Source organism: Lacerta agilis, chromosome 3 (genome assembly GCF_009819535.1).
Source record: "Lacerta agilis isolate rLacAgi1 chromosome 3, rLacAgi1.pri, whole genome shotgun sequence".
Taxonomy (NCBI): Eukaryota; Metazoa; Chordata; class Lepidosauria; order Squamata; family Lacertidae; genus Lacerta; species Lacerta agilis.
The window spans coordinates 64,017,828-64,039,352 of NC_046314.1; the positions used below are offsets into that span (position 1 = coordinate 64,017,828).

General features: G+C 40.4%; 1 protein-coding gene and 1 long non-coding RNA gene across 2 annotated transcripts in view; one reads left to right on the plus strand and one right to left on the minus strand.

Moving 5' to 3' along the window:
• SYNE1 (spectrin repeat containing nuclear envelope protein 1) overlaps nt 1-21,525 on the minus strand; it is a 286,452-nt gene that overhangs the window by 171,575 nt on the left and 93,352 nt on the right. The window contains 14 exon segments of the mRNA XM_033144021.1: nt 1,415-1,618; nt 2,493-2,594; nt 3,731-3,913; nt 6,413-6,571; nt 7,027-7,177; nt 8,326-8,505; nt 9,883-10,511; nt 10,795-10,948; nt 11,613-11,779; nt 13,121-13,244; nt 13,364-13,551; nt 14,195-14,293; nt 15,235-15,462; nt 20,318-20,465. Coding sequence (XP_032999912.1) covers nt 1,415-1,618; nt 2,493-2,594; nt 3,731-3,913; nt 6,413-6,571; nt 7,027-7,177; nt 8,326-8,505; nt 9,883-10,511; nt 10,795-10,948; nt 11,613-11,779; nt 13,121-13,244; nt 13,364-13,551; nt 14,195-14,293; nt 15,235-15,462; nt 20,318-20,465 — 2,716 coding nt within the window.
• On the plus strand, nt 1,344-10,318 carry LOC117043867. The gene is made up of 3 exons (XR_004426245.1): nt 1,344-1,481; nt 7,287-7,360; nt 10,221-10,318. It is a non-coding gene; the product is annotated as an uncharacterized LOC117043867 (long non-coding RNA).

Below are 21,525 nucleotides of genomic sequence, written 5' to 3' on the forward strand. Positions count from 1 at the left end.
TTTTCTAGACTTAGAATCTAAGCCTTAGACCCTGGAAATACCTTTGGTTCATTGCCATTATAAAGCTTCCATTAATACAAGTTTCTACCATGCTTAAAAAGTAGGAAATTTCTCCACTATGGATCATATGAAAACTACTGTATACTGATAGATAAACTCCTCACAGTTTGACTTGGAAATAGATGGCTGATTTCTAGGGGGAAAGCGAGGGGGCAGGGGGAAGGAACAGCTTGCTTATTTTCTTTAAAAAAATGTTTGGGATACTCTCATTTTGACTCAAGAAAATCACCATTTTATAGTTCAAATCGGGGAAAATAAATACAGTAAATGGACAAAAGTAAAAGGTTCACAAAATGTTTAGGGGTATGCATACCCCTGCATCCCCCCAGAAAAAAGCACTGGTTTTCCTGATAGTTCTAAACCAACACATGATAAATGCACTATATTAAGTCAGTTTAAAATCTCACCCATTTCCTGTAATTTGCATTAAACAGTGAGATATCTGGGATGAAGTCTTTTTTTTTGGGGGGGGGGTGTCTCTGAGCTAAAGGTGCCATGAAATGAGGGCCGGCCCACCCATGAGACAAGGTAAGGCAGCTGCCTCAAGCAGCAGGATCTAGACAGGTGGCAGATCCGGCCTCCAAGGAGCATGCTGGCAGTGGCTGCGAAGGTGGTGGTGGTGGGCAGCTGCTGCAACATGCTCCTTGGAACGCTGATCGGCTGCCTCCCACCACTGCCACCTCATCTGTGGTGAGCAGGTGCACCAGCACCACAGTAGGTGGCCCAGAGTGTGACCAATGGCAGGATGCCTATGTAGTGACAAGGAGGGTTATGGGGACAGGGGGAGGGATGGCACAGGCATGCTGAGGCTCTGGACACTAAAGGAATGTAAACAAAGCACTGCTAAGAGGGATCAGGAGGTGGCCAGAGCCGAGCAAGACCGGTAGCCATCAAGTTTGATACTCTGCCCTCTCCCTTCTGCTGGTCGGGGGGGGGGGCACCCCTGCCCCATCTCAGAAGGCAACATCATGAACTTGGTTGTTAGAGTGGCGAGGTCAATACTGGCCATCTGCGAACTTCACTAACTTCCGGCTTCAATATGCTTCCCTCGCCTTGCATGCTGTCCTGGTTGGTGAAGAGAAGCAAAAACAGAACAAATGCCTGAAGCTGGGGGGAGGGGCGGGATATGAGCATTTTTATGAAAGGCAGGAAAGCAAACTGGTTCTGGGGATCTCTCTACTTCCCACAAGTTCGATTTTCTGCCATCTATAAAAGGTAAAGGTAAAAATCTGCCTTCTACCACAAGGTGATGCCAAAGCCTCACTAATGCACTTCTACAGTGACATAAGAATGGATAATGGAATTCTGATGAACCATAAAGCTCTGAATAATATATTGTTTTTGTAATACTCACCTTGACTGTGCTTAGACCTGACAGATCCTGGCTATGAGCACAGCTTAGGAGTGAGTCTTCCATTTTGGTGAGCCACTTTTCCATCTGATTAACAAAGTTATGTAACTGCATCTTCTGAGAACTGAAATCTTTTAGTGTTTCTTTTGCTATCTCAGACATTTCTTTAGCGTGCACCAGTTTTTTCCTTAAATCTGCTTCTAAAAACTAAAAACAAACAAACAAACAAGCAGATTCATTAAAGCAAATCCTCCCTGTCATAATCATAAAACAACTGAAAATAATTATTATCCCACTTCTGTGGTAAGGTAAAGTTAAAGGGACCCCTGACCATTAGGTCCAGTCACAGACAACTCTGGGGTTGCAGTGCTCATCTCGCTTTATTGGCTGGGAGCCGGCGTACAGCTTTCGGGTCATGTGGCCAGCATGACTAAGCCGCTGTGTTACCATTTGTTAAATAAGAAAACATAAGGTCCTTTAATGAATCAGCAATATAAACATTAAATCCAACAAGTGGCAGCTACAAAAACAATAATGTTGCAGTATAGCCTTTCACCCTAAGAGGAGTCCTCTTGATCAGGGCTCCAGCTAGCCTTAAACTGAAGCTTGCAGAGGTGTTATATTGGGGGTGGGGGTGGGGTGGAGCTGATACCTTCCCTCCAGCTGCCAGTACCAAACTTTAGCATTTTATTCTTACAAAGGTGGTCCCATTTTGCTTCCAAGCTGGCACTTGACTGCCTGCATTCATTATTAAAAGGAATAATCTTATTATGGCTATTCTTTCATACAATCTTCAGCCTAACAACAGGAATTTCACAATAAGGCCACCTGACCTTGAAAAACATCTATGAAAGAATCAAGACCAGTCACTAAGTTACATAATGGATTTTTAAACACCAAGAGCCAAATATAGACACCCTCTGCCTATGTATATAGTCTTGTAACAGAAACGTTTAACAAAGATTAGAACTATTAATTCAAATCAAACTTCATAAAAGCCTGAGACTGAAAGTGTGAGAAAGTCTGTTTGGGCTCCTAAAGGACCTTAAAGAACTAGCTGCAATGAGCTACAATATCTTACCTGAAGATTTGGGGGAACTTCTTCTGCATTTACTAATTCTTTAAGCTCAGATATTTTTGAACTGATTTGTTCCACATTCTGTTCTTTGTTTATAATTTGAGACTGTAAAAGAGCACATGAGGAAAAATGGCTTTAGTTTAATATCTCCATCCAAATGACACCCTAAGTCAGAGGTTTTCAACCTTTTTGAGTCCACGGCTCCCTTAACCAACTACGGTACATTCTTTCTGTGGCTCCCCTGTGGGACTCAGGAGCCCAGTTGTGTCACCCCGTGCCTGCAGAGCTAGCAGCCTCTCACCCTTTTTCAAACACCCTCCCTTGTGGAGTGTTCCCTCAGCCTCCTCTCCTTGAGAGTCCTCCAGGAAGCCTCTGCTGCCACCTCTGGTCTCTGTGCTTACACTCACCCCCCCACCCCAAAGAGAGGTGCCTGCAAGAGGCACCATTTGCCTGCAGAGCTTATAGCCAGGGCTGCTACAATAAACAGCTGTGCAAGCCTTGGGGAGGCAGAGACATCAGAGGAAGGAGGGAAGGAAAGAGGGACAGAGGCCAGTGTTGTTCGTGGCACCCTAACCATCATTCAAGGCACCCCAGGGTGCCACGGCACACTGGTTGAAAACCACTGCCCTAAGTGCATTTTTTTCCATATAAGCGAACAGCTGTCATTCATTCCTATTGGGAAAAGTAAAGTGCTGTGCTTGGGTCACGGTGAGGCTAAAACTTCACTTCTGACCCCCCACTGAAAGATAAATACTATGGGAGTTTGCCATATGTTCTTTTTCCACAGTGCCAAAGAGTCCTCAGTTTACAGAATCTCCCTCAACAGAATCTCCCTGTGCAGGAAGTAGTGGTCAGTGCAACAGCATTGCTCACCCAGCTTCCCAATGCCAACCATTACTGAGAGGAAAAGGGAAACCAGCAAGGCAACAAGGAGTTCAGTGCAAGCATGATGGGAGCCTCTGGTGGAATTTGTGACTGCAACCACATTTTGTTGATCTCCCTGCTGCCTTGTCCCTACCCCTCTGTCTCTGGGTAACTGACAGTGACCCTTGGCACTGGAAGCCAGATGAGCCAATCACTATTGGATATAGGCACAGGATCTAGATAATGGTAGATGCATCATTCTCAGTCCTCCTGACTTTTTCAATTCTGCTGGGAATTCTTCCAAAAGCATTTAACACCTGTAAATTGTGTGCATTCATTGTATGTGTATTTGTTGCCTGTTAACAATTTAACGGTACCTGGCATTCTTCCAGGAAAGCCTCGGTTCCCTGGCAGCTGGCCAGGTTGCTGACAATGCCATTCATCTGTGAGATGGAGTTGTTGCACCACCCATCCACATCATCACCAACTGCCAGGACATCTTCCCACAGCGACACACTGACACTCAGCCTATCTATGCTATCATCAAGCTTCTCTGAAACCTGTTATGCAATGAAGAAAGCAATTAGGGATATTGTGCGATTAAATAAATCTTTATTGATTATTCTAGTAAGTTTAAGACAATTAATTGCCTAACTAATTGCTTAGTTCTGCTGACCCACCTGTCATTCTAGCACAGCTCACGCTGATTGCTAAGACAAACTGAGAACATCCTCCTGACTATGCCATCTGTACACTGAGTGACAAAGGTGCCAGATTGCGTGTCGAGACCCCAAAGCCGCCCTCCCGGGAATGAAATAAAAACACCAGGACACAGAATATAAGGTTAATGTGATTGGGTAAAATTTGGCCACAACTTTATTGGTTACAGCATGTGAGCGGTATTGGCTTAGGCATTGAGTGGACCTGACTATATCTGACTCCTGCCCGCAGAGCAGGAAGTCCAGTAAGGGTAAACCACTGATAAGGGGAGCCCCGTCGATTCAGACCAACTCGAGTTCCCCTTGGGTTCCAATGGGGTCGTGGCAAAGCCCTAGCCCTGCCCCGTGCTTCGGACAAGATCCCACACCCCCGGATTCCTTTAACGGACTACCCTTAAGCTTGGAGGGGCAGGCGATGGCCAGGCCTCCCCTCCCCCAACATTAGGTCACTCAATGCCTAACCGCCACCTTACAAAGTTGTGACGATTGCTAAGTGGTAGGCGAAAACCAAATGGCCCAGCCAATCTGCCAAGTGGAAAAATTCCTACCAGGCCCCCGACATGGGCAGGCGACCAACCGAAGTCCAAAGCAAGGCCATAGGGTGAAACCTGCCTACAGGGAAGGGAGGGAGGGTGGGAGATCCGAGGAAGCGAGCCGAAAGGAGGTCTCTCGGCTTGCGCCTCTCCTTTTGAAAGGGAGCCCCCGGCCACGCCCCCAGCCGGCTGATTGGCCGGTTGCCTGCTGATGCGGCCGGGGACTCCTCCGAGCTGCGAGGGACGAAGTCCCCCGCCAACAGGAAGTGGGGAGAGCGGCTCTGCCGTCCACCGCAACTCCTCCCCACGAGGAGGTGGAGCGGATTTCTTTGTTGTTCTTACAAGAGCCAAGTGTTTTCAAGGACCCTTGCTTAGTCACTGGGAAAAGGGAAGACCTTCCTGAAAGGCTCAAATCTTTCTCATGCCAGGAACAGGAATTTATTTTAAAGCACTTGCATCCTGCCTCGGGAACCTTTGTCCAGTTGCATTATCTTCACTCCCTAGTTGCATCAAATTATAGTGAATTTCTACCCTACCCGCTTCCTTCTCTAGTCACCACCACTAACCAGAATCACACAGAGCAGCCGCAACCCTAACAAAAGGTATGTTTTGTGCTTCTTATTCCTCCTTGGTCTGCACAGAGTGAGAGTAAAAAGCCAAGCTGCCTCTGTGGCACTGGATCTGGAGGCTTGGTGTTAACAATGATATCATCAATGCCTCAGTCTCCTCCTGAATTTCAAGGCTGACTGCATTACATAACGCACTGTGTGTGAATATATTCCTGTGCTTTTCTCTTTAAGAATAAGTGCTGTGTGGGGCACAATCAGGATGTAGGGAGGGGCTTTTCTTGATGAAAGCTTTCCCTTCTGAAGTACCAGTTACAGGTAGGTAGCCATGTTGGTCTGCCATAGTCAAAATAAAATAAAATAAAAAAATTCCTTCCAGTAGCACCTTAGAGACCAACTAAGTTTGTTCTTGGTATGAGCTTTCGTGGGCATGCACACTTCTTCAGATACACTGAAACGGAAGTCACCAGACCCTTAAATATAGTGAGGGAGTGGGGAGGGGTATTACTCAGAAGGGTGGTGGGAATGGGTGATCAGCTGATAGGTGTGGAAAACCTGTTGATGACTGTTAACGACTGCAATTTTTACAGGGTCTTACAGGGAAAGGCAAGGGGTGAGATGGCGAAAGATAGCTTTGTCATGTATAATGAGATAAGAATCCAATGTCTTTGTTCAGACCAGGTTTCTCGTGGTTTTAAGTTTGGTGATTAGTTGCAATTCAGCCACCTTCTGAAGTAGTTATTTCCTCCCAGGATAAAAGACGCACTTTGAGAAATCAAATTCACATTTCCTTCCAGTTTATATGAATATAGTGTACTTAATAAACTGTTTGACTGAGACTGCAGAGATCTGGGTTCAGACCCCAACTAGGCCAAGAAACTTACTGGGTGACATGGAGCTAGTTCCTGTTTCTCAAGTCAAACTACCCATACAGGATTGTTGAGAAAACTCTGCATATGCTGCACTGTGCTCCTTGGAGAAATGTAATGCAATGTAAATTTGATAAATTAATTAATACAGAAATCTTACAAGGTGCCATGAATTCTTCATGGTATATGTATAATACATAATACAGGCCAAGTTCTGATTATATATAACCCTTCATTCTCATGACTGGACTCACAGTTCAGTTATTAACATGATCCAAAAGAAAAGCTACTTTGAAATCTCAACATGCTCCTCACTAATAACAGCTTGTTTGTATTTAACTTTTTGAATTCCATCTCAAATATACTGCTTACATCCAGCCATTTGTCCACAGTGCTGTCCATGTCAACTTTCACTAGCATAGGGTCACAGTTGGGAATCTTTTTCAGTTCTGCTAGCAAGTGTTTTCCTTTGTTAGTGAAGGCATCCAGTTCCCTCTGTCTGTCATTCAACTCATTTCTGGCCGCTTCATGCTGTGAACAGAAACATGCGCTTGTTACAAAAATCTGTAAACAGATTCACCATCCATTCTGCCTAATCACCTTTACACGTTGCATTTTAAACTTTCCATCATGACCAACTTAGGCACGATTGATTTCAAGCAACTACTTTTATTTTGAAAAGGCCAATCTAGAGTTTTGCAATAAAGTTACTTATGCATTGTAGGTAAAACAATGCACATATGTTTTACATTGCAGATACAGATCACAGTCAAGCAACTGCAAATCAAACACTACTGTTTCACTTGCAAATGTCTGCTATGCATTACCTTATCAGTGGATGTAGGAATACCTTCTCATATAGCAGCTCACTGCATAAAAGAATCTATCCGCAAAAGTGAAGATTCAGAAGATGACTATAATCCTGTTGAAACGATTCACTAAATAATTACTACTGATTATTTTAGGATGAAAATATTTTAAATTACCTTTGATAAAGCCCATCTAACATCTTCCTGGTCCTTCAACATGGCTTTTGTCATTGTAACATTGCTAGCAACCTCTATGGCTTTGCTTACTGTGGATTTCAGGCTCTGATATTCTCTTATCAGGTCAACAAGGACACAGCACTGCTCCTGCCTATGATGTGGGGAAAAAAATGTGATGATACGTATGCTTTGTCATATTTCAATGTCTACTGTGCGCCCAGAGTATGATTGATCACGTAGAATTTCCTGTTGCCTTGTAGTTCCCTTCCCATGATTTGCAGCAGCAGATATGAGGACATGCACTTTGATACAAAGGTCCAAGTAGAAAATAGAGGTACGTACATAAAGCAACCTATAAAGCTGTTTTGCTCCTTTGAGCAGCCCTGTTCAAAAGCTTGTGAATAGAACTAAGTTTTAGGCAAGCATACTGCCGCAGGTTTGCTTGCGGCAGTATGCTTGCCTTGACCACATAATGTGGAACTGTCACTCTTGCCCTTCTCCTTGGTCTAGAAACCCGCATTTGGGACAGGGGAAGGTAGCAATAATGACCTCTTCCAGAACCTTGATAGTGTGTATTTTCCTGACAGGGATTGGAACTACCAATCCCAGAATATAAATAGGGGTAAAATAAAAACCTCCACTACTTCCTCCTGGGACACGGGTGGTGCTGTGGGTTAAACCAGAGAGCCTAGGGCTTGCCGATCAGAAGGTCGGCGGTTTGAATCCCTGCTTTGGGGTGAGCTCCTGTTGCTCAGTCTCTGCTCCTGCCAACCCAGCAGTTCGAGAGCACAAAGTGCAAGTAGATAAATAGGTACCACTCCGGCGGGAAGGTAAACAGCATTTCCGTGTGCTGCTCTGGTTTGCCAGAAGTGGCTTAGTCATGCTGGCCACATGACCCGGAAGCTGTATGCCGACTCCCTCGGCCAGTAAAGTGAGATGAGCACTGCAACCACAGAGTTGTCCGTGACTGCACCTAATGGTCAGGGGTCCCTTTAACTTTACCTTGCTTCCTCCTGCTCCAAAGGTACCACAGTTTGGTACATGCAACTAAGGGGAAGGGGAAGATAGGAGGTGCTTTGTGAGTGACTTTAAGGCTCTATGGGCATTCAAATGCTAGCAGAGCATTTGCCACCATTCAGCTGGAGTTTTTGCAAAGGCTTGACCCTCTTCAGAGCAACTTGCAGGGTACACATGAAGGAGGATACTTATACCTACAACTCTAGCAGCGTGTATTAAGTCATTACAACATATTCATAAAAACCTTCAATGTTTAAATATTGCAATTAATTAAATACCTACTTTTCTTGGATAAGTTTCTTAGTATCCTCCCAGGTGACTTCCAAACAATTAATCTCCTTGTCAACCTCTTGAGCACGGTTTATATCTTTTTGGGCAATTTGCTTTGCTCTGCTCATCAGCCATTTTAGTTCATGCTGGTGAGAATTCAGTTCATCATCCAACTGATTAAAAATCCTCAATCTGTAAATCAACATATTTATTGCGTATTGTTAATTTGTTTTTAGGTTTCTTCATTAAAAAAATAAAATAAAAATAACATCACCAAACAAAAGAACAGACAAACAAAGCTACACCTCTGCAAACAGACAAAAATATCATACAATATTTGGTTAAGCATCACAATAACATTCTAGAGCAACTGTGATGATATGAATCAAATTGTAGTACTATACACACACACACACACACACCAACAGTGAGAGCCAAAGTGGTGCTTTTGCATTCAATAATTTTTGTATTTATCCCATACTCTATACAATTTTTTTCCTAATTATGTGATTTGTAAATCTTTTGTGTATGTTCACATTTTCATACCACAAATATTATCATGAAATATAAGATATGTGAATTCTCCAATGTCATCCATTCCTTCAACCAACAAAGACATGATGCTTCATAATATAATCTCATATCTGGCAGGGAGAAACCTCCTCTCTCTTTTGCCTCTATCAATATTTTATTCTTGTTTCCCCCCCTTGCCAGATATATTTAGAAATATCTTTTTGCCATACATTGAAACAATCTGTCTTGCCAATCACCGGAACTGATTGAAATAAAAATAACATTCTTGGTAATACATTCATTTTTATAGTCGACACTCTACCTAACAGTGAAAGTTTCATTCTGTCCCAAAATTTCAAATTTCTTTTAATATCTTCCCAGGTTTTAAAATAATTATCTTTACACAGATTTATATCATTTGCTGTTAACCATATACATAGCTACTTAGGAAGGTTAACACCAACCCCATTCCCGATGGACAGTGTACTTGCAAATGTTTTCTGAAATTTTATTTTTGTCCAATGTAAGTTCTATTATTGTAACAGTTTCCCATATAAATGCCTTCACATCTTAAATTTTATATCCAGTTCCATACAAATATGTATGTCTTAAGCATTTGGCATATAAAATACCTTGTTTTGTAATAAGATTAATAAGGTTAATTGTTTTGACAATTAACTTTATTACTTTCATCAAGAAAAAGGATGAAGGGCTAAAACTAACAACTTCCACTGCATCATCAACCTCAATCTAGACCAATACCATCTTATAATGAAAACCTACTGACTGCTACACATATCTACATGCTTTGAGCTTCCACGCAGAATATAGCACAAGATCCATTGTCTTAAAACCAAGCCCTATTGATACAATCATGTCTCTTCCAGCTCTTTATACTAAGACCCACAACTTACAGATTTATAAATCAGGTAAATGAGACCAGGCAGAAAAAAGAATGTTGTTCTGGCTCAATACGCAATCTTAGTAAGTGAAATGAGTTAAGAACCAGTTGAGAAAGTTATCCTCATGTGATACATGCTTTCCTTTTTGTTTTACCTTTGCTGAACTTCCTGAAGGCTTGGTTCATTCAGTCCTTCCTTGTCAGCCCTTTCTTCGATATCTTCAATGCTTTTTAAGAGCTGTTCTTTGCGTTCCATGACAGACCTGTGCAGAGCTCCAAGAGCTTCTGCTTCACTCTGCTTCGTTCCCAGTAAAGACTGGATGGATTCTAATTCTATGCAGATATTATCGGCGATATTCCTGCAGGAGATTCTTTGTTCAGAGCTTCCGTGTTTTAAATGATACTGTGCTTTAGTAAGGGATGTATCTAAACTGGCTGCTGTAGATTCCAGTTTGCTGACATCTTGAATAACCTCACTCAATTCCTTCTCCAGCACTTCAGATTTAGATTTGTCCATGTTTCCAGTGGTTTCTACCATCTGCCTCAAATGGTGAAGAACTTGTGATGCAGCAGTATGAAGCTCTAAGAAGGCCTTAAGGTGGGGCAAAGCATCTTGCCTGCGGCTAATTACTTGACTGGCCTCCTGATAGAGGTGGAGACAGTCTTCAGCCTTATTCTGGAACACACTGTGATCTTCTGGCCAACTGAAAGAGCACAACTTTTCAACATGACTCTTCAGACTCTGCAGTTCTTTGAACTTTCCTTCCACTTCCATTCTGTGTTCCTGTTAAGATGAAGGGTAGGGAATAAAAAGTGTTAAAAAGCGGAAGGAAAACACCTCTTCTTGGCATAAGCCTTGCTTAGCATTGCCAGCAAATTTGATATTAAAGTCATTTGTTGTTACTAAATTTCTGCTCGTTTCCTCCCCAAAAAAATTCTGCACGGCTTCTTTTATTACAGGCAGCCTGCCATTTATGAGCATTCAATATGTGCACAACCGTGTATACACACATCACACCAAACCCAGAAGTGACCCAGAAATGTCATAAAGATGTCACTAAATTTACCTTATTGTGACATACAGCAGGCTGCTGATCAGCTGTATTTATTTCAGATGTAGCATGTAGTTTACCAAGAAATTGCTTAATCCAGTCAGAAAAACTGAGGAGTAGCTCATCGTACTGTCTATGTTCAGCAACAACAGACTGGAGGAAATTTACCCTGGAAGATGTTGAAATTAACATTTTCATTTTTATCTTGACTTGGTCAGTATTTTTTTTTTTTTAGTTAAGGATGCAATAAAAGAATGTTACATATTAAATTATGTAAGTAATGTACAGAACAATCCTCAATGTGGGAATAAAAAACACAGCTGTGGGCAATAATAATGATAAACAGGTAAAGCTAATCAAACACAAATTTTGCATGGCTCATCCCTGCAGGAGCACAGACAAATAGCAGAGCTGACACAGTGAATAGAGAGATGTATCACTCGAAAAGAAAACAATCTCATAACATCTTCTCTCTCTCAGAGTGCATTCTCAAATACCGGTAAACGTTTGTTGGGGAGCTGACCAAGTGAATGATCCCCACATTGTGGTTGTACAAAACAGTTCCTATAACCTACACTGTTGCTCAAAGTAGACATATCTTGAACTTCAGAGATGAATGTCTTCCATGCAGAAGACAGAAAAATTCCAGTGATTGTACATATGGGTTTCTTGGATTGTTGTACTCTCCACTTTAGTCCCCATCAAACAACATAGCCTAGTTTGTGATTCCCATTACGTTCGCCACATTAACTTGTGGCATTCTGCATTCTGTCAGTGATCAGCATCTGTTTGCCAGTAAAGTGCTGCTACGGTATTTAAACAGAAACACAAACCTTTTGTTAATTATCTGAGGTAGAGTTTTCCATCTTCTGTCTAAGTCCTCCAAGTCTTTTTTAAGTGTTTTCACACTTTCGCTGGAACTTGTTTTAAATAGTGATTCATTCAACTGCAATAGGCTGGTATACAATGAAGCATAGGATGCAATATCAGATTGCAAATCCTGAGAATCAAATACATACATATATATATCTTAGTGTAAACCCTTTAATATGTAAATATCATAATTATAACTTTGAACCAAACACATCTAGAGAAAATTAAATTGCAAGTGACTTAATTTTGCAGTATTTAATGAGGCATTGCAATTGACTGAATTTATCATGCAAGTCTCAGTGCTCATTGCTGAATGTTGCCTGAATTTGTTTCCTTAAAACAATACTGGAAATGTATAAAGAAAATTCTAGCAACAAAATTCAAATTAAAATATAATTATTTTAGATTTAGATAAAGTAAACCAAAACAAAACACCAAAAATATCTAGAAATCCATTACAGCAAATAGAAACAACAAACATTAGTTTGAGAGCAATGTGAAACAATGCTTACTAAAATCCTCTGGGTGGCTCAAAACAAAGGGTGCCATTGCTAGGATTGATTTTTAGCTGCTGTGAGGCCTCCTACACGTTTGACAACTTTTAACAAATCTGGTTTGCCAAAAGCATGACAACACAGAGCTGATCTCACACTGAAATATATTACAGAATTTGGTTCCACGTTAGTTTCACCAACATGAAATTATATGTCACTGCAATTTGGGTGAAAAGTTGCAGAGTTTTGAATGGCAGTGACATTTGATTATAAAATGTTGCATTTGATATTTTATGTGTGTAGATTATCTGTTGAATTCATTTACTGTACAAAGGATCACCAATGTTTTTGAATCCATGAGCATATTTGCAAACCAGAGAAACTGTTGTAGGTATCATATATGTTACTGAGGCAAGGTTTACACAATATGTGGCTACTAATCCAAACACAGCTCCTCTCTTTTGGCACATAGGCATTCAAACAAGAGCTTTTCTGAGACCCTGGTGGGTTGCATTCAGCTGGATGGACCAGCAATTGTGTTCACTTCAGGCATTCCAGGAACTGGGTAAACCAGTACCTAATCTTTGTCAGCACAAAGATTACTGCTAGTGCAATGGGACCCCCCACTCCCTCTGAATTCACCCCATGTCCTCCCCAAATCTTCTCTGGGTGGTTGGGGGACCCCATAACAGAGATGGTATGTGTGTGTATTCTGTTGCACAAGCAGAAATCCTTGCATTTACAGAATTGCTTGCTTAGCACTATGTTGAATACAACCCAATGTCTTGAGCTCGTTTCAGTGAGCAGATTTTTAAATTATGCCTTATGCTTAGCTCCTTTCAAGCATTCAGTGGAAAGCTGCCATGAGTTGCAGATCTACACATTGTTTTGTTAAACAATAATAGCATGTAATTATTTCCCAGTATAACCTACAAGAACAATGCAAGCAACCTAAGCCAAACCACAAAACTTACTTGGACTATCTGCAGCTCACTTTCCACTTTGACTCTGTCGGCAGAAACATGTTGCTCTGAAGGTCTGGCTGCAACTTCACACCTTTCTAGCCAATTCGTGAAGGCAGAGAGCTCCTTCTCCTGTCTACCAGAACACAGCCAAAAAAAAAAAAAAGCTCATCAGTTCAAGTCCCACGAAACCAAAAGCTGGGAGACAGCTGCAGATATTTTTTCTGCCTGCATATCACACTGTGCTTTTCTCACCTCTGCCACTGTGCTAGGTGAACCTCTAGCGAGGCCTGTCTATCTTTAGCTTTTCTCAAAACCATTTCATGTCTTTGCTGAAGCATCAAAACATCCTGGACAGCTTTTTCTTTATTCATGATCTTGCGAGAACCAGATGATAGAGAGGCCAGTGTTTGGTTCATTTTTTCCAGAACTTGACAGAGATCCTTATTTAATTCAACACAACAAAAGAGAAGACAATTACGAACCCCATGGTCCTCACATAGACTTGCATATAGCTAAAAAGAAGTAGAACTAATTATGCCATGGCTTTATTTAACTCAAGTGCAGTAATGCCAGAAGGTATTCACACTTGGCTGGTTGTGTAACTGCTCAACCCAGGCTGATACTTAGAGGTTACAAGGCTTTATTGCTGATGGCACCACATCATGCAAAACTATCTGTAGTAACACCACTATGCTGTGGACAAAAGGCAACTGCTGTCATATTTTAATTTTTCCTGGAAGGCTGAATTTGGGGGATGCCTACCTGCAACACTTACAGCTTTCTGATTAGCCTTCTTAAGAATGTCTTAGGACAGTAGTGTCACTAGGTTGCAACTGAAACAATATCTTCTTTAGCTAACTTTCCCCACCAATTCTGTTAGTCCTGTTGACCACCCTTCTCCCACTTGTTTAAAACAAATGGGGCTTCTCTCTTGCCCCACAACACCAAGATTACTGATTACAGAAGTAATTTTCAACCAAGATTTCTTCATTTGGGTGAATGTTGGCTACAGCCATTACAAATACCTCTCCCATGCTAAACATGAAACCAGGTAACAAACTTTATATATTTACATATATTTACCGTAACATTATGAAGGGCCTTGTAAGTCTCTGCTGAGGAACAGCATGAAGTATCAGGCTCTGACAGTATTCCTTCATATCTGCACAGCTCCTCTTGGACCTAAACCAGAAAAAATAAGAAAAAGTACTAAAGATTTACAAAGTTACAAATATCTACACATCTATGCATGCTTATTTGGTAGGAAATCCCACCGGTAACCCCACTCCAGTTAATTGTGCTCAAGGTAGAAAGCTCTGGGCTGTAGCCAATTAAGTTCTACTCAGAGCAGACACATTGAAATTAATGGACCTAAGTTAGGCATGGGGACGTGGGTGGCGCTGTGGTCTAAACCACAGAGCCTTGGGTTTGCTGATCAGAAGGTCGGCAGTTCGAATCCACATGATGGGGTGAGCTCCCGTTGCTCAGTCCCAGTTCCTGCCAACCTAGCAGTTCGAAAGCACGTCAAAAGTGCAAGTAGATAAATAGGTACTGCTCCGGCGGGAAGGTAAATGGTGTTTCCATGTGCTGCTCTGGTTTCGCCAGAAGCGGCTTAGTCATGCTGGCCACATGACCCAGAAAAACTGTCTGCGGACAAATGTCAGCTCCCTCGGCCAGTAAAGCGAGATGAGCGCTGCAACCCCAGAGTCGTTTGTGACTGGACCTAACTGTCAGGGGTCCTTTACCTTTGCCTTTACCTTTTTAAGTTAGTCAAGTCAATTAATTTCAACAGATGTGCTCTGTTGAGTAGGCCTAGCATTGCATCCAACTCTTTGGAGGAAAACCTTACACCTGTAACTGGGCTAGGTGCAGCTGAAGTTGGTGGGGCTTACTTCTGAGTAGACATAGGCAGTGTTACACTCCATATCCTTAACAAGAATGGATAATTAAAAAAATACTGTATGGTAACACTTTCTGTTCTGCAGGCAGATCAGTCTAGTTTATCTTGGTTTTAGATTAGTTTTAGCATTACGTTACCCACAGTGCACTTTTTCAGGTCTTCCCTGACAGTACATTTAATGGTCACTCTCATTTGAATGACAGAACAAGTTTACATTGTCTACCTTTGCAAAGTTTTCTTCAAATTTTTGCTGTACTGATGCCTTTCCAGTTATTGATCCTTCCAGATGCTGCGCACGGTCCCGGAGTTCTTCCCAATACCTCCTGATCTGTGTCAACTTGGCTTTAATATGTGCTGATTCCCCAGATGTAAGATATTGAGAAAACGACTGAGCATCCTTTTCTAAGCTTGGGATTTCATTTTCCTTGTCATGTATTTCTTTAATAATGACCTAAAATGCAAATAAATTTGTACATAAAGAATCTGTAGCATGTGCTTATTACTTTCCTGCAAGCTGTGCACACATATAGGAGTTAGTTACATTTGTTCTTGGGCGACTTCACACATTGCAGCCACCACATGAAACCATTTTAAATAGTTCCAGATAGCAGCTGCAGATGGATGGTGAAAGATTCACAAATGCATGTGACTCTCTCTATGGAGAGCAGACAGCACTCCATTGCAAATAGTTATACTGCTTTGTAGCAGGAAAAACAGTGAAAGAATGTTTTAACATGATCAGCATATTACAAACTCAATAGTTAAATTGTTAATGGCAATACTGTGCTGTGGTATATGTATGGCATATACAGTGCTTTTTTCCTTAAAAAAAAAAAAAAGTTTAGGAGTGCTCTCATTTTCCTACTCATTGAAATACTGTGCCTCAATGAGGCCAAACTTAGATTCACAAAATGTTTAGGAGTACGAGTCCCCCTGCGCCCTCCCAGAAAAAAAGCACTGGGCATACATCACAACACTGCATTATCAGTAACTATTTAACCATTTGATTTTTAATATGCAGATCATGTTGAACAATAATTGGCTTTTACTAGCTTTTCTGCTAGAAAACATTGTGCCTCCCCCATAGTAAGTCAGAAAAATTATGAGGTCAAACTTTATGATGATGCCATGACAATTCACCAGATTTAAGTTTCCAGGTATGCATTTGGAATTAATCAAATTATAACAGGCTATTGTTTGTCAGTATTTTCACATGTCCTGTGGGAAACACTCTGACTGCTATTGTAGCCAAAATATTTCATCTTTCTGTAAAGCAGGTACCTGTTATATAATCTTACTCCCACTCTCATCTTCTAACATGCAGAAATAAATGGGGAGTGTAGGCGGCTTTTGGACTCCTGCCTACCAACCATTATTGTGACAATAACTATTGGCGTTTCTCCTGGTTTATGCGCCCAGCCAGGCTAACATGAAATTATCCATTTATCCTCTTTCACCTAGTGATTCTGTTAAGCATCTGAGAAGCAGAAGGGATTGTGGCATTTTGCTATGGGCTCATTTTGTTCCACAGAAAAACAATCCAGGTAACCCCCCCCCTCTCTCTGTGTGTATCATCATAGAGTTGGAAGGGACCCTGAGGACCATATAGTCTAACCCCCTGGAATGCAGGAATATGCAGCTGTCCCTTACGGAGATCGAACCAGCAACCTTTTCATGATTAGCACTACACTCTAACCAACTGAGCTATCCTCATGGCAGGCTTAAAAAGATCTAACTTTAGTTCTCTAATCACAGGGTACTATACTTTTTTGAGGGGAATACTGCTCTCAAACATAACTCTTACAATGCCTCCAAATTACAGTTCTTGGGATTTTCTGGAGGAAGCCATGACAGTTAAAATGGTATAAAACCAATGTAAAACAAAAGGCAAGGACAATAGCTGCACAAGAGATGTATATATAACATGTCTTTCTCTTCTAGGAGTTCACAATGCAGTTAAATATAGTGTTGTTTAAAATGGCTTCTTGAATTACTGTTAATGCCCAAAACCCTTTGAGGGGAAACCCTCTTAATCAGAGGAATTTTGAAACAGTGTGGTTTGGATGCTAACTTAAACTCATGGAAGAGTAGAAGGAGAGTTTCTCACACTATTCCCTTTTCATCACCCTGAACTCTCCAAAATCCAGTCATCGGTAACCCTTAAGAAATTATGTGGGAAGAAGCATTTTATGCTCCAAACCTTTATATTTAAAAGCATGTTTTATTGTATTAAAATGTAATAAAACATAACTTTGATATGATAATAAATAGTGTGCTGTTTATATATTACTTTATTGTTTAATACGAACCGCATTACATTATGCATAGCAGAATAAATCTTTACACACATACATTTCTTGTGTACGTATTGTACTTGCTTTTTATTTTTCTTGCTTTGATTCTGTCTTTTGACTTTTCCTTGGAAAAAAAACCTATATTGCCTTATAGAGTGCATATGTCCACAGTTGTTAGGTTATGGTGATAATTGCTGTTGTCCCCTCCAAAGCAGAAAAGGTGAAATTCAGTTCTATAGTAGAACTGAGCACAGATGCACATACACTAAGCGTGCTACCTTTTAATATATACTGAATGGAAGAGGCCAATCCTTTCTCATTTACATTTTTGTGTGTTATAAAGAGGAAAGTTACATTTGAGACATGCATATATGCCCTTCACAATTGACACAAGGTGCATATATGTTATACTTTGGCATCTGTAATCCAGAACAAGAGCAGGATGTCAGATAAAACCACTGTCTGGATCTCCAGTTGGCCCTCCTTATGCTGCTAACCAATATTTGTCTCAGATTCTTGCAGTTAGAATGGTGTTAATGACTATCAAACAGAACCACCTTACTAGAGGAGAATTATTTACATATCTGTCTCCCCAAATGCATTATCAATACCACAGTTTGGCACATGCAATGAGAAGCAACAAACAAGCTTCAGATGACTAAACCAAGTAAATGTTTATATACACCATTATTCTAGGAATGTGACCTAGAAGAACAGCAGTAAGTTTGAACCTGAAGTTTAGACATCCACTTAGCTAGTTTCATTATTTCTGTATATATTTCCTTGTTCAATTTTGTGCATTTATATTTCTCTTTTAATGCATTTTTCTCAAAATCTCCAAATTTAGTAATATTTATTTATCTTCTGTAATTCAGTTGAAAATATATAAATGATACACCAGCTCATACAGGCACACAGACAAGAACAAAAATATATATACTAGCACACAATCACTGTGTTCACTTATTATGTTACACAAACCTTTGCTAACTCAATGCCATCCAGATGTTTTAGACTCCCGTCAACCCCAGCCAGCATGGCAATGCACATTGCATGAAAGCACAAATGCATGAAGTCCCCACTTCACTAGGCTATATTGTATTGGCAACAACAAAGCACAATCCCTAGCTTGTCATGTCAGCTGACCCTGAGCTTGTGGTTGTTTTCCTCCAACCATGAGCAGTAAGCCATTAACAAATCTTGGTTACCACACATAGTTTGTTCACAGAGAAACAAGCCCAGGCTAGTGGTTTGCTGCTTCTGGTACAGCCAAGGAGAAGAAGAGCACAGGAGAAGTGAAGCAGGGACTTAGGAAAAGTGTGCCTTGAGATGCTGCTCATTTGCATTAAACAATAATTAAACTAACTATGGTTTAACATGACAAGCAAGCTGGGCCATTAACACACACCAACACAAGCCAAAACATCACCACCACAAAACAGTATTTGCAAAAGATGTAATATGTGATTTGTAATTTAAATTGTAATATTGTATATTATCCAGATATTTTTGTTTGGAAAAAAATATTTCCCATGAAATCTTTTCCACCATCCTTAGCAAATAAAAACAGATAACATAAAACTGCAGGGACACACATTTTTGTTGTAATTAGGATAATTTGCTACTGATAGAGTATCCCTCCCCATTGTTTTAAGACATGGTGGATGTACTCATTTTCAGATTTAAGTATAGAAATTTAATGACACTTTCCTACAGCTTATGTTCTGATTTCAGAAAGTTTTATCAAAAAATGTATTTCAGAATACGGAAAAAAGAGAGTAATGGACTACTTTTAAAATGCCTTCTGATAGAATGAAATGGAGCCACAGTACAAGCTAAGAAACTTGCCTAAGATTTATTTATTTATTTGGCTCAGATCTTCTGCTATTCATGAATCACGAGCACACGAGCACCACTGATTTTCAAGAAACTTAAAAGCACTTGAGTAGAGTAGACCAGTATTGTAAGCTTGAAACTCTAAGCAAAAATGCTCAATGGAAGACAAATAAAAATAAAAATAAAAATGGCATTTTCATTTCTGGGACACATTAGCCCTAGAATCCGTCGAGAATGGCGTACTTCACCGGACCTGACGCCACATATAAGACATCGTGGAGGGAGTAGCTTAGACTTCTATTCCCCCATGGTGCAAAAGTGGTCATCAAGCACTACCATGCTTCATTGTTTACTCTTATGGTGCTAGTAAATCCTTGGTTGCAAGTGTTGTTGTTTTTAAATCTAGGAACCACCATCCTACAAAAGATTATCAGTTCTAGCCATCTGTTTGGTGGGGGGATTCCAATCACATAATAAAGGCATAGCTTTCAGCTGTATGTTTGCCACTGAGATAAAGAGAGAGTTGAAAAATATGTTTGTGTGTTGGTGCATTTGCAACAAAATGGGATAGAAATAAAAACAATCCTCTGAAATGGGAAACTTTTTCTTGTTCACAATCAAGGAGCGCTTGAAGATACTATGTGCATCTGATATTTTATTAATGCACCAGGAAAAAAGAAAACAGAACCTAGCATATGACAAAAAGAATTCAGAGTATGTAGCAAAGGTTTGAGGATAGAAGCTGCTGAGCCCAGTAGTTGCTTTATTATTTCAGCATTATTTGAGAAACAAGATACACAAAAATCATAAATTATCTACTATACTGGAATAAATTACTGTAGCAACTGGCTGCAATACATAGCACAATATAAAACATTATACACTCTGTGAAAACATACCATGAGGATATTTTGCAGGTAAAGAATATTAATTCACACCATTATATGTTTTCCTACTACATAAACTAAAAGGTCTGAGTGTAAATTCAACTCTACGGGGGGCACAGCTCCTGCAAAACCTTCCTCCTTGGTATCTTTGTCTCAAAGCGTGATACATTCTTTTTTACATCTTTGCAGCTGTGAAAGCAGATAAAAGCATTTCCCTCTCTTTTGAAGATTTCTAGAGGAGAAGAGAGAAAGCAGTACTTTTATGCTAAATATAATGCGAACCAATCACCTTAACTTGGCTGATTTGCATATCCAAGGACGATGTTGTTTCCAAGGTATCCAGCTCTTTTTCTTTTTCAGTGATCCAGATGGACAAAGCTTCAAATTTTTTGCCAAAATGATCCCACTTGTTTTTCACCATTTCCATGGTTTTAATACTAAAATCAACCATATTTAGTAGAAAAAATTAACAGTTTGTTACTGTTGAACTATGACCATTTTCTTACATCTCCAGTTTGCTGAAAATGCTTTCATAATAGCATGCCATTTTTTAAATTTATTTTAAAAAACATTTCAAATGTTGGTTTACGGGTTTTATAAAAGTTATAGCACCTCAGGAGTCTGCCCTTATATTACCTCAGTAGTGTGGGAGTTGATTGGCTACTTCCCTCTCCTGAAAAGTTGTGTGAATTAGCATAACTTCTCATGTGTGATTTTAAGACGTATAGCAAGAGCAGTCTGGCAAGAAGCTACCCTGTAGCACCTACAACATTGCCAAGAGAACGTAAAATGGTTTCTTTTTTTTAAAAAATAGGTTTCTTATAATTAGGGACTTTTAGCCATTTAAAAATTTGGAACCTATGAACGCCACTCAGAGCCATTCAAATTAACTGAAGTTCTGAGGAGATGTTACTTACCATGAAACCAAGACAAAATGTAGAGAAGCAACTCTACAAAACGTAGAGAAGAGGTTTTTGAACACGTGCATATTTCTGCATATTCCTACCTACCTACTCTGCACCTTGGTATTCAATGCAGCATTGCAGCTATTTAGTGCATGTACCTATCTGATGCTCACACAGTTACAGCAGATTTGCTATGGCACCCTTAGGGTATTAGCTTTCCATTCTCCCCCTCCCTTAAAAAACATTTTTGGATTAAGGTTTTGGAGTGAATATTGGAGAGCATGTGTACAATATCTGATGAAAACTCAGACTACTCAGAGCTACTGAGCAAGGCCTTGAAATGGCTCCTGTTCACTGTTTCAAGAGTTCACGGTCATTCTTACTATATTGCTTTTCCACAGTAATGTAGTTCCCTCAATCTCTGTTGTGAATTTCCTTTGTTCCACTTTTGTTCATTCAGAGTTACGATTTTACCATTCCCTCCCACCACCAGGTGTGCAACATGCTTCATTAAGAACATCCTTGTGTGATTGTGCTCATGCCACAGCTGTTCTAGAAGAGAGGGAGAATGCTTCTCAGCAAATAATGCTTG